The sequence below is a fragment of the Mauremys mutica genome, chromosome 3, assembly GCF_020497125.1.
Source record: "Mauremys mutica isolate MM-2020 ecotype Southern chromosome 3, ASM2049712v1, whole genome shotgun sequence".
NCBI classification, from domain to species: Eukaryota; Metazoa; Chordata; order Testudines; family Geoemydidae; genus Mauremys; species Mauremys mutica.
The window spans coordinates 153,975,589-153,988,810 of record NC_059074.1 but is presented as its reverse complement, the minus strand read 5'-3'; the positions used below and the strand labels follow the sequence as shown (position 1 = coordinate 153,988,810).

Below are 13,222 nucleotides of genomic sequence, written 5' to 3'. Positions count from 1 at the left end.
GTGGGCTGTTTTGGGGGGGCTCCACAGGCCCAGAGCGCCCTGGGGGATTAGCAGGGGGCCTGGCGCCAGCAGCAGGAAGCAGAATGACCTGGTCCCAGCCCACTCTGCTCCCCCCGCCTCAGCCATGTTGCTTGGGGGAGGGGGGTTGGGGGAAGCCTCCCCTCCCTCTGCACTCACCGGCAGCGGGATGCAGAGTGACACAGCAGGGAGCCTGCCAGCGGAGTGGAGTGGGCTGGGTTGCTCTGCTTCCTGCCACCGCCTGTGAGTGCAGGAGTAGGCCTGACCCCTGCTGCCAGCAGCAGGCCCCCCCACTAATCCCCCGGGGCATGTCCGTCACTGGGGGGGAGGGGGCTTGGGAGGAGGGAAGGAAAATGGGGGTGGGGCAGAGGGAGTTGTCCAGGGCCCTGCACCCCCGAAGGAACACACAGGAGGGCTGGTGGGGAGGTGGGAGCTGGTCACTGGTGCCCTACACAGCTGCATGTTCTGCCTATGCCTAAGGACGGCCTGCTGATAGTCCTCCAATGCCTTCCCACAATTCCTCTCATGTGCCCAGAAGGACAGACAAGTTCTCCCACAATTCACTGAGGGGAAAAAACCAAAACAAACAAAAAAACAAAGTGACAGCTCACTGCAGAACTAAGAATCATGAATATGACCCTAGAAGTCCTAGCACCTCACACAAGTACAGCACCACTGTGGAAGCAGCCACTCACACCCAAATTAGGCCAATGTAGGGGTAAGCCCCAGGGTATTGATCACCACAATTAACTCTGCAGAGAAGACCTACCCTAAATCTATCTGGACAAGGACACGAGCTTCATCCTTCACTAGGAAATGGAACTATGCTACTAGTGCAATTTCAGTTCAATATCACACTGACAGGATTCAAGGAAATTCAAGAATTCCAGATACAGCCATAAATGCTTTTATTCAGTTTTAATCTGTTTTTGAGGTTAGAAAAAAAATAAAAATAAAAAAAGTACCCAAAACAACCAATTCAATAGTATAAGCTTTTTCATTATACTTAAACACAAGTTTCAAACTTATTCAAAAAATAGTTAACTAGGTAACCAATCTCAACAGCCCATGCAAAACTAGAACTGTTCTACATACTATAAGTCTTGAAGAGGCCTTCTAAATTAAAAAAAAAAAAAGCCACAAGAAACCTCCAACTACACTAGGAAAGTAATCCATGGTAGTAATCGACAATTGCTGTTTCCCCAGGTGTACTGTTAGACAAAGCCTTAGGATTAAGCAAACATTTTTCAACATGGTTTTGAATCAGAAAAAAGGTCTTATTTTATACATAATGACCCATGTAATATCAAGGCTCTCTGATTATATTTCAGAAGTTCTAGGTAAAGATAGGGACTCAGATTACTATTTATGTAATGCTATGCATGTGCATGGTATTTAGACAACTAAGAATAGATACCTGCCCCCAAGGTGATTCATCTGCATTAGACAAAGAGCAAAAAAAGTATATATATAAAAGGAGTGCAAAGCTCACTAATGTTAAGATTTTTATTTTTAGGAGTTGTGGGGTTTGTTAAAATACTAAAATGAACTAGTCTAGATTAGGAAAGCATGAAATTGTACCACAAAAGTAAAACAAAACAAAAACAAAAAAACCTATGCTTTGGAGACAAGCTTAAGATGGGTTTTTTCAAACACCTTTAAAATTCTGAAGGAAAATGTTACAGGTTAAGTTGTTAAACAGTAAGATCTGATGTTCTTCCCTGAGATCAGTTTCATATGAAACTTGACCTGGCTAAGTAGCCAAATATAGTATGCTTCAATGTTTGAACACACAGTACTAACTACATTGATTTGATTTTCTAAAATCCACAACCACATCCCAAGTCACTGACTTAAATAAAAAAAATTCAGCTCAATTTTCCACATTAAAAGCACATTTCATTATATTAAAATTAAATAATTGCTTTTTTCTCATCTCTATTAAAATGTAGCAGTACTCTGAATGCAAGAAAGCTGAGGGATTCATGCTAAAATTGTTCTTTAACATATCTTTCTGTTTATATACTCTATGCCATGTAAGCAATCAATACTTCGTTACAACCTTAACGAGATACAAAAGTGGCAAACTGAAAATTTCCTTACTTTTACAATAATGAGGTCATCCAAATGGACAAGAGTTTTATCCTGCTCTCTCTCCCCCTATTTCAACCTTTCCATGATTTACAGATTGTTAAGAATGGGATAGTTTACAATTTTAGTGCCCTTCAGGACCGGTGTTTAAAATGCAATATGATTCCTGCCTTTTTATTACCCTCCCTACCCAAGATTAATTTCAAGATACTCCTACCCTCCCAACACTATCAGTTGAAACAATCACTATTACAATTGTCTCTGAAGTTTCTTTTCAGGGGGAGAAGATAAAGCAAACTCATATCCTGCTTCTTTTTAAACTGTTATACTCTCTCTCCCCACCACTGGCTGTATCTGTGATACTTCATGTCTGAATCAAAATGACAGTTTGCTCCTTGCAGTCTATTTTTCATAATTTGTATATCCTTAAAATAGCCCTTTTCTAGTTCTATTTTTCTTTTCTGAGAATGTCCCTCATTTCCCACATCTATGATGATCCATTCCGGGATGTGGCATACAACAGCATTATCCCAGAGTGCCAAATTACTTTCCCCACAAGCCAAGTATAAAAAAACATTTTTGAAGCAATAACGTACGGGAGAAGAGAGAAAAAAGAATGACGACTCCTTTATGCTTAAGTGCTTTGTGAAAAGGAAGAAAAGTGATCTTTCAAAACAACCAAAACAGTTTGTCATTTTCTTCCACAATATTGAATGGTTTGAATTTAGCTTACAGTTTTCATTTTGGAACTATTCCAATCTCAGCCTTTAGTCCGAGTTCTGCATGAAGACCTGACCCTGCAAAGTGCCAAGTGTCTAACTCTTATTGAAATCAACAGGAATTAAAGATGTTTAGTACCTGGTAGGATTAGGTTCCAACATTGCGCAATAGGAATATTATGCAATGCACACTATTTTACTATGACAAATATAAAAGACAAAATTTAGTGTGCTTCAGAGTATGGCAGCTTACGTGTAAATCTGGGCAAGCAAGAGGTTTTCTTCATGTTACTGGTACTGTGTAGCAAGGACTGACTAGACAAGGATGACTAGGAATCTGAAGATTGCCTGTATTTATTTATTTTTTAATCTGATCAGAGGAACCAGTGATTATTTTAAGTAAAACACCTCAAGCCACCAGAGATGGAAACTAATAACAGCAATCAGAACGCTGGGAGTTCCATCTTTCCAAGGATTAGTTTCAGCTATGGGGGTTTGCAATGTACAGCTTAAAAATCTCTCATGCGCTTGCCTCCCTTACATATTTACAATTGCTATCTGATTTTAGTGGCCTCTAGCTCAAAAACTGTTTGAGCTAGAACCAATGTTCTATAGCATATAAAAACTTGTATTCTGTCAATAGTGAAACATTTGTCTCTCTATTCTTGCGTTTTCATTAACTTCAGTTTCATCAAGACTCTAGGAGTTCAAGGACGGACTAGTCCAAATGACATGATTTTAAAGCAGTGTAATCTAGTTTGTTTTTTCAGTATTTGTTATTGAACATTAATTACACAAAATGTCAACAGTTCCACAAAACAAATGGACATCACTAACTAGATTTTCAGCTTTTTCAAAGAATTATGTATACTCTGAAACTACTGCTACCTCCCAACACCTTATGCCATGTAAGTGCTTTTACATGCACAATTTATTATTTTAAAAAAAAAGTTTCTTTCCTTTGCTGCTCTGGAAGCTCGCTATGTTCTGAGTGCTGCAAATGCACCAAGAAAAGCTGAACAGACCTTCAACCACCAATCTTATAGTAACCTTTAGATAAGCAGACAATTGTACTTTTGGCTGAAAAGGCCAGTGTTTCTAAAGAATGTATCTTGGCTGCAATTCTCTCCCAGAACTATGAGAGTGTGTTTGAGTTTCATGTTACCAGCAGACTTTCTTGCTTCCACATTCAAGTAGCTACAACTGTCCAATGACATCAAATTCCCCAAAAATCAATTTTTGAAACAGAAGGTTAAAATAAGTTTTCTCCACTTGATTGGGCACTTGCAGCTTTTTTTGAATATGGAAACAAGTCTTATATCAGCAAATGTCTCAGACTGTACCAGAGAGGGAGCCAGCTGAGACCATTATCTTTCTTTAAACTGTAAGGCTCTGATTAATCTATGTTGCATACATTTTGAACAAATGTAATAAGTTAAGAGACACTCACACTTTACGGAATAACGTTTCACAACTTATCAGGTGATAGACAGTTTGATGAACTAGTATTAACAGAACTAGTAAGCTTTCTTACACCTGGTCTAAAAATCAGAGTTTAGAAAGAAAAATTGTCTCACAGAATACGTCTACACCAGGGAATAGTCTATTTTTTGGTCAAGGTCCAAATTTCTTGGTCAAGTTATAGTCAAAGTCCAGACTCCAGAGAAACATTTTTCACACCGCAACATCAATAACGGTAATAAGTATACAAAAAGATTTCACAGTCCACTCAAAAGTAGCTGGCAGTCTGGATTTGGCCCGCAATCCACCTATTGATTACCTATGGTCTACACTATGGGCTCTACAGTGTCACAGCTACAGCACTGCAGCCGTGCCACTGTAAATGCCATACTGTAGATTCTTTCTGCTGCAACAGAAGGGTTTTCTTCCACCACTGTAGTTAATCTGCCTTCCTGAGCAACATTAGCTAGATCAACAGAGGAATTCTTCCACTGACCTAGCTGCAGCTACACCAGGGTTTGGTCAGCTTAACTACGGAGCTCAGGGGTGTAATTTTTCACACCCCGACCAATGTAGCTATTCCAACAAACCTAAGTGTAGATCGGGCCTTAAATTGATTTAAGTCTGTTTGGTGATGCTCTGGCCAAAATGCCTAATGCAATCCTTGGATGCATAAACAGGGGAATATCAAATAGGAGTAAATTTCATTGCATCTGTATTTGGCACTGGGGCAACCACTGCGGTAATACTATGCCCAGAACTTGCGTCCACAATTCAAGATAGATGATAAAAATTGAAGGCTTGGAGCCTGTAACTTCAGCCCCACTGCCCAGGGTTAAAGCCGTTGGGCTTCAGCTTTGGCCCCGGACAGTTGGGCTCAGACTTTAGATTCGGCCCTGGGCAGTAGCACTCCAGCTTTGGCCCCAGGTCCCAGCAAGTTTAACGCCAGCCTTGGTAACCCCATTAAAACGGGGTCGTGACCCACTTTAGAGTCTCGACCCACACTTTGAGAACCACTGGGTTTAAGGACTGGAAGGCATACCTTAGTGATAAACTCAATGCTCCAGTTCAAACAGAAATTAATCCAGGGAAGTCCTGTATTCTGTGTTTTACAGGATGTCAAACAACATGATCACAATGTTCTTCTGGCTTTATAATCTATGAAACTCTTATGTTTGGTTTACATCAGTAAATTTACAGGCTGAAGCTAAACAGAGCTCTGTGAAGCAGAGAAGAGTCTTTATTTTGTGTTTGTACAGTACCTAACACAAAGGGGATCTGGTCTATGTTGGGGACTCCCAGGTGCTACTACAATACAAACAACAATCAGTTTCAAACAGTTGTGTCCACAGAGAGGTTTGCACTGGCTTAAGTTAAAACTGCTTTAAGTTAGACCAACACAACTTGTGTGTCTAGACAAGCCCTGATTCTCAGCAGCCCCCTAATCAACACACATACCCTGTATCTAGTAGCCATAACTCAATAGCCACCAGGTTCAAAGACCAGGCTTATGGTACATGTCTGCAAGCATTAAGTGAAAAAGCAGAGGGTCTCTCCCCATCCCAGTGCCATTCCAGTGCAAGGAGAATAGGGGTGGAAGGCTGCCAGCTCTTAGGAGCTGGAGGGCAGGAAAATGAGACAAAGGACAAGGTGTGCCAGCTATGTTCTGTGCTATCAGCATACCTTATAAACCAGCCAGTTTACTCCTAGCATGCAGTATTCATTCTACACCTCTACCCCGATAGAACGTGACCCGATATAACACAAATTCGGATATAACACAGTAAAGCAGTGGGGAGCCCCAGGCCCTTTAAAGTGCCACCCAAGCCCTGCTGCCAGCGCTCCAGCGGAGATTTAAAGGGCCCGGGGCTCCCTGCAGCAGCTGGAGCACTGGGCCCCTTAAATCACCGCTGGGAAAGCCAGTGCAGTCTGGCACGGCGTACTGGACCAAACCCGATATAAGGCAATGAGATTTTTTTGGCTCCCGAGGACTGCGTTATATTGGAGTAGAGGTGTACTTGTTTTCTTTACATAACAGGTACTTCTAAGGCAGTGGTTCTCAATCTTTCTAGACTATCGTACCCCTTTCAGGAGTCTGATTTGTCATGCATACCCCTAAGTTACACCTCACTTAAAAACGACTTGCTTATAAAAATCACACAAAAATACATAAGTGTCACAGCACGCTATTACTGAAAAATTGCTTACTTTCTCTTTTACTATATAATTATAAAATAAATCAATTGGAATATAAATTTCATACTTATATTTCAGTGTATAGAGCAGTATAAAGTAATCTTTATGAAATTTTAGTTTGTACTGATTTCACTAGTGCTTTTTATGTAGCCTGTTGTAAAACTAGGCAAATATCCAGATGAGTTGATATACCTCCTGGAAGACCTCTGCATACCCCCAGAGGTACACATACCCATGGTTGAGAACCACTGTTCTAAGGCACTAATAACCGTAGCATTTATATTCTGAACAAGTTACAAATAAAGACAAAGTGAATTAAAAAATGGGCTCCTCTTGGCATCCTGGAGTTCACCACTTAAAAAGGGAGGGAAGAACCTAAGTTCTCTAGCATGTATGGGAATATGATGTTATGAAAAGGTGGGTTTTGAAATGATCTCTGACAAGCCAATTTAAGAATTGCTCTGATCTCTTCAAGAGGAGTGTTTAGTCTAGAATCCAGCATTAAGAAGCTTGCCTTCCAGCTCTCAAGAGTTTCATTCTCTGAAATAAGTGTGTGTGTTCATGAGTGCAGGTGTCAATGAGCTTCAGATGGTAAGGCATTCTCAGAGGTAGTATGCGTCTGAACTTTGAGAACTAGGACCTAGCAACAAAAGGGAGGCAAGTGGAGGGTGGAATTAACTGATGTGCTCTCAGCAGCTAGTTCTGATCAAGAGAGACAGGTTGCTCTGTGTTGTACAAGACGGAGTTTAATTGGCCTTGACTGACTAAGTACTAAGCAATTACAGTACTGTAATCCAGTCTCAAAGTGACTGCATGGATCATGACTCCTAGGTTAATGTTCAAAAACAGGTGTAGTCATCCAACAACCCAAAGAGGGCAGAAGTTTCTTGCTACTGTTGCTATTTTTATAAACAGTTAGTACAGTGGTTCTCAAACTGTGGGTCGTGACTCCAAAGTGGGTTGTGACCCTGTTTTAATGGGGTCACCAAGGCCAGCTTAGACTTGCTGGGGCGTAGGGCCAAAGCCCGAGCACCACTGCCCAGGGCCGAATCTAAAGCCTGAGCCCACCTGGCCCAGGGCCAAAGCCGAAGCCCAACTGCTTTAACCCTGGGCAGTGCGGCTCAGGTTACAGGCCCCAAGCCCTTGGGTTTAGGCTTTGCCCCTCCTCCGCTCCCCAGGGCAGTGGGGCTCAAGCTTTGGCCCCCTCACCCCAGGACAGCTAGGCTTGGGCGAGCTCCGTCCCCACTCCTGTGGTTGTGTAGTAATTTTTGTAGTCAGAAGGGGGTCGCAGTGCAATGAAGTTTGAGAAACCCTGAGTTAGTACATTGCAAAATGGGTTGCAAGCACCAGCTATTGAAAGACTTCTGTCACTGCTGTTCAAAGTTAAAGCCATCCGTTTCATTTAAAGGGAGCAGAAAGCCCTAGAACATGCTATGGACCAACACACTGCAATAAGATTCTCTTAAAGCTTTTAAATACATTTTTGCACTATAAAACCACTATTTCTGGCCATCTAATTGGAAATGGTAAAAACAATTGACAATATGTAAAATATTGCTCCTAGATTGAGAATTAACAGGCTTACTTTTTGCTTGAAACACATTTTACACTACAGCTTTACCAAAGTAGAAGCAATGCAAATAAACCATAAATTGCTAAGTATCTGATTACATAAAAGAAACTTTAGAGTTAAAATTGCAGTAGTCAAGCTTTTATTCATCCTATGGTGCACTCACAGTGCAGAAACTAGAAGATGGGTAAAATAAGCAAAAATGTAAATTAAAGCAAAAACCCCTCATACTTGTTGTTTGGGGACACCTACAAAAACCACACATAAGAACAATGCAGTGATAGTGGGATGTATTTTCCCTCTGATGCAGAGAAGTTATACAAGCTCTGTTAAACAATGGCAGTTAAGTGAAGAAAAAAAAGTAAGTCTGGGTCAGTCAAAGTTGAGCGTAAACAAAACCGATTTTCCTTAAGTCAAACAAAAAGTAAATCAAAATCTTAGGTTTTAAAGATGGGTTAGAAAAAACTGTCTGTACAAAGACTTGGCAAATTTTAGACTTAACTGTTCAAATTTGTGCTTTATCACACATTTTAATATTGGGGAAATTTGTGCTTAAATCTTTTCACAATACTGTCTCGACTGTGAATCTGAGGCCTGGTCTACACTTTTGGGGGGAGGGGGGGAGGGAGGAAAATTGATCTAAAATATGCAACTTCAGCTACGAGAATAGCGTAGCTGAAGTTGATGTATCTTAGATCGAATTCAAAATTCTTTACTTTGTTCCTCACCGCGACTCCCCGGTCGATTTTGCTTCCGCCTCTCGCCAAGCTGGAGTTCAGCAGTCGATGGGAGAACAATCGGGGAATCGATCTATCGCGTCTACACTACACGCAATGAATCGATCCCTGACAGATCGATCGCTACCCGCTGAGTAGTGTAAACATACCCTAAGTAACCTACAAGGTGACTGTAACCTGTGACTAACAGTTACATACATCCTTGTATGTGCAACACTTTGTACTATTGTATTGTATTGTATGTGTAACACTTTGTATTATTTTATCAACTATTGTAATATGGATATGCACTTCAGATAAAAAACAATTACTGGACATACACAAGTTTTTAGCTTTATTGTCTTAACAAGCTAATACTTTAAGATAAATGGTAACAGGCTGGCTTAGACACCAACATATAACAACAACTATTTAAAAACACAAGTCTATAATTTATAGATTAATAAAGTGAAAACAATTAAAACATATTAGAAAGTGCTATCCCAGACAAAGATTTAAGCCAGAGCATTCCCCACCCCCCTCCCCACAAGACACACGCAGACAAAATTCAGCTTATGGTAGGAAGTGAATGCTGACTAGGTCACAAATGGGCCTATCTGTAATCCAGGAGTAAAAACAAAACAGAAGACAGCCTTCACTGGTAAAAGTGTCTTGTTAAAACTTGTTAGCAGTATTTCAAGCTTCAAGTCACTCACAGAAATGAGCTCTTGCCTAATGCTGAACAGACAATACCTACCTACGTTTAATTATAAATATAGGTGCCTGCAAGTTCCCATACTACACTGGATACTCTAAATACAGACATACTAACAGAACCAACAACGAAGAACAGAAAAGTTTAGGATTTGTTATTTCTTTAAGTGTTGCTCATTATACATGCCATTTCACCCCCAGGAGGCTGGAGGAATGACTACAATATGATATTCACAAACCTATACATTATGTTACATTACCAAAGTAGTTAAACAAGATACCACCCAAAAATGAGAGAAGATGCAGAAGTTTAATAAATCTGTCTGAATTTTGCTTCTCTCTTTCAGGCCAAGAATCCCCGCTCCAAAACAAAACTTGTATGAAAGTCACATTGGTAGCCTTCCAAATCCAGAAGTTACATCCATTTTTAAAATGAACTACACATATCTGTACCTGTTCCCTTCCCTCACCAGATATTTGTTGGGGGCAATCAGGAGGAGGCTGGGAAGACTGGATAGTCACTATCCAAGAACATCAAATGATGATGCTAAGGATAGAAGTAGTATCCTGCTCCTTGGAAAATGGGAAGTTAGTCAACTGTTTTTCCTTACCTTAACAAAAGATATCTTTGGTAATACTGAAAAAAGGCATATTGACCCTCTCACTGATTATTCTCTCTCTCTATAGCCAACATTAGAAATAGCCTCAGAGCTGGGCAGAGGAACTGCAGTACACTAAATTCCTTCTGCTTCCCCTCTTACATCCCCCCCCAAACATTTGTCAATTTTTGTAAGCAATGAAAAAGTGCTACTAACCTGATGGGAAGGAGGGAGAGACCTCCCACTAGCTAGGCTTTTCTATCTCACCCATCACTGGGGCAGCTTTAGCGGGACAATCGTGGGCTTTAAACACATGCCTCACTGATATGAGCCAGGCATTCGCATTACAGAGACCGCGCCACACGGGCACACGCACACACATTCCTGCATATTGGTGCAAACATATTTCAAAGCACTAGCCCTCAATGGCCCCTCTAACATAATAGCACATTCTGATGGCGAATGGGCCTGTGCACCCAGGACATCACCTACCTCCCTCATCCCTCTCCGTCTCAGCAGCCAAATATCTAGCAGTATGAGGTGTGTCCCCCCCCACCCCATCACTGAAATAGCTTAGAGCACCTAGTACCGCGTGAGTGACCGCCCCCCCCATCCTTCCTTCGCTGCTTTCCCTTCCCCCACTGGGCAAAGAGAGCCTCACCCCCCATCTCCTGCTGTGTGCGCGTAGGGGGGGGTCCTCCCCCCCCTCCCCGGGTGTGGGGTTGGGCAGGATCCCGCCTTGCACCCCCCTCCCCGGGTGTGGGGTTGGGCAGGATCCCGCCTTGCACCCCCCTCCCCGGGTGTGGGGTTGGGCAGGATCCCGCCTTGCACCCCCCCCGCCGCCGTCCCCCGGGTGTGTGTGCGCGCGCGGGAGTACCCCCTGCCTCGCCCCCCCCTCCCCGTGTGTACGTGCCGGGGGGGTGGGGCTCGCTCACCTTCCAGCAGCCGGGTGATGAGGCTATCCACATTCAGCTCCCCGTCCGCCATCTTGTGTGCACCGGACTCAGTAGTCCCGGGCGGGGAGAAGGCGGGGTGGAGAGGGCTTCACAGACGAGGGGAGCCGGCGACTCGCCCCAGGAATCCCGCCGGGCGCTTTGCTTCTCCCGCGCTGGCACCCAAAAGCGCCGGGCTCGGTCCCGCTCCGTTAAATGGGGGAGATCAACCCTCGCGCCTCCTCCCCGCCTCAGAGACCAGACTGCCACCACCGCGCACGCGCCAACTCCCCCTCCCGGCGGCGACTTCGCTTCGGAACTTCAACAACTGCGCAGGCGCAAGGGACTCCGCGCGGGGGGGGATGTTACTGCGCAGGCGCAATGGGGGTGTTCTTTCTGCGGTTCAGGCCCTCCCGTAGGTGCTCATATGTTTGAGCTGCTCTTCCCTTGCTCCGCGGCGGGGCCCCCGGTCTAGTAACCCGTTGGGCCTAGCGGTGCTGCGAGCGAGGCCGGGCCGCGCTAGAGTCAGGTGGGGGCAGGGAGGGGGTTATCCAGGCTGAGTGGCAGGGAGTCAGAGAAGCAGCTACCCGCCGTCCCGTTCCGGGCAGGTGGGAATCTGTCAGACATCCCCAGGCTTTCCCCGCTGGGACTCACGTGCTCACAGCTGCCCTTATCAACTCCCCTGATCTGATCTTAGTGTCACATTCGCTTGTGCTTTTCTGAAAGGCCCAGCTCCTGGAACCATGTTTGAGAAGCTCAGTTTTCATTAAAAGTACGTTTCAAATAGGCTGACCCAGCCTCCGAGCAGACATCCTCCCGCTGAAACCACACGGGTCATAGGTCACAATTTATTTAAACAAACTGACCCCACTGAAATGCCAAGTTGTGCTCACTACATCCATGTTATAATGCAGGTGTCAAGAATGATTTTCCAGCTAGCCTGATCTATGCTCTGGTGTGAATGGGATCTTTAACACTATTATTTTTCTCATTCCCAAAATATTTTTCAGCATTACTTTTTGACCATTTCAGTGTATATGGTTTTGCCAACAGGTGCCTTACCTGACTGGACATAAAATACTTTTGAAAGCAACTGTTAAAAATTCTCAAAAATAGGGCCAACATGTTCAATTGTATGTAGGCTGCTAAAATGTAGCTGATTATGCAGTGCAAACTGCAGCTGCTCTAGAAAAAATCAGGCCACTTATATACCTAAATATAGATGCAGATTAAGTTCCTAGCTCTAGGAGCCCAAGTCTGAATTTTTGCCTAGGTCCATACAGCCCATGTAGCCATACATGATTTTCAAGAACTCATTTTCATGTCACGATCAAGGAAAAACTAGTATGAACAAAGCTTTAAAAGTTCTTGAATGATGTGATGAATATGTGGGAGTCTATGTTAGGGGGCCCAGCAACTAAAGTGAGAAAGAGCTCCTTCAAAATGTGTGGGGTGATAATAAGGTTTCACTGGATGTACTAAAAGAAAAGAAGAGACTATAACAAAGCTCAAAATTTGACTTTATATTCCCGGTTGGAGACAGACACCAAAATGTAATTCCAACCATCTGCTAAAAGTTTATATGCATATACAAACTCTCTTTGTTTTCTGTCTTTTCCATAAACAGCGAAGAGCTAAGTGACACTTGGAAATTTATTTTTTGTCAAATTAGAAAAAGTAATTATTCAGCTTTTAAAAATAGGACTTTCAGCGCTGCCCAATATAGTAGATATGCAACCCATCCTGAATTTTAAAGCATTATCCCAGTTTCAGTGGATCAGTCCCACATTATTGAACTGCCCTGAAAGTCATCACAACATTGTGCTGTGGCATGATGATGTTGCACAGTGATAGAATGTTGCATGACAACAGGATGGAGTTGTGTAGTGATATTGCATTGTGACACTGATACAAATCATTTTGCAGCACAAACTCTAAAAGATGGCAAATGATTGCTGCACTGGGCAAAACTGTGGGGTAGCTGTATGTACAAGGTACATTAAAAATCCATACTGTACAAACCATAATCTTGCCAACCACAATTCAAGTTATATCAAACACAGCACATATCATGGTATACTATATAGTAACATGAAATAATTTGAAGCATTTTGCGATATGGTACTCCATAAAAAAAATGCTCGGTCTTAAAAGGGAAATAAATTCAATCTGCTTGTTGAAAGAAAATAATTGTCTGGTGGTATTA

At 42.8% G+C, this 13,222-nt stretch overlaps 1 protein-coding gene across 1 annotated transcript in view; it reads right to left on the bottom strand.

Moving 5' to 3' along the window:
- Positions 1-11,296, bottom strand: part of PPP1CB (protein phosphatase 1 catalytic subunit beta) — a 61,990-nt gene extending 50,694 nt beyond the window's left edge. The window contains exon 1 of the mRNA XM_045009520.1: positions 11,020-11,296. Coding sequence (XP_044865455.1) covers positions 11,020-11,071 — 52 coding nt within the window. The 5' untranslated portion in view covers positions 11,072-11,296. The remainder of the gene's footprint in view (positions 1-11,019) is intronic.
- Positions 11,297-13,222: the final 1,926 nt, after the last annotated feature.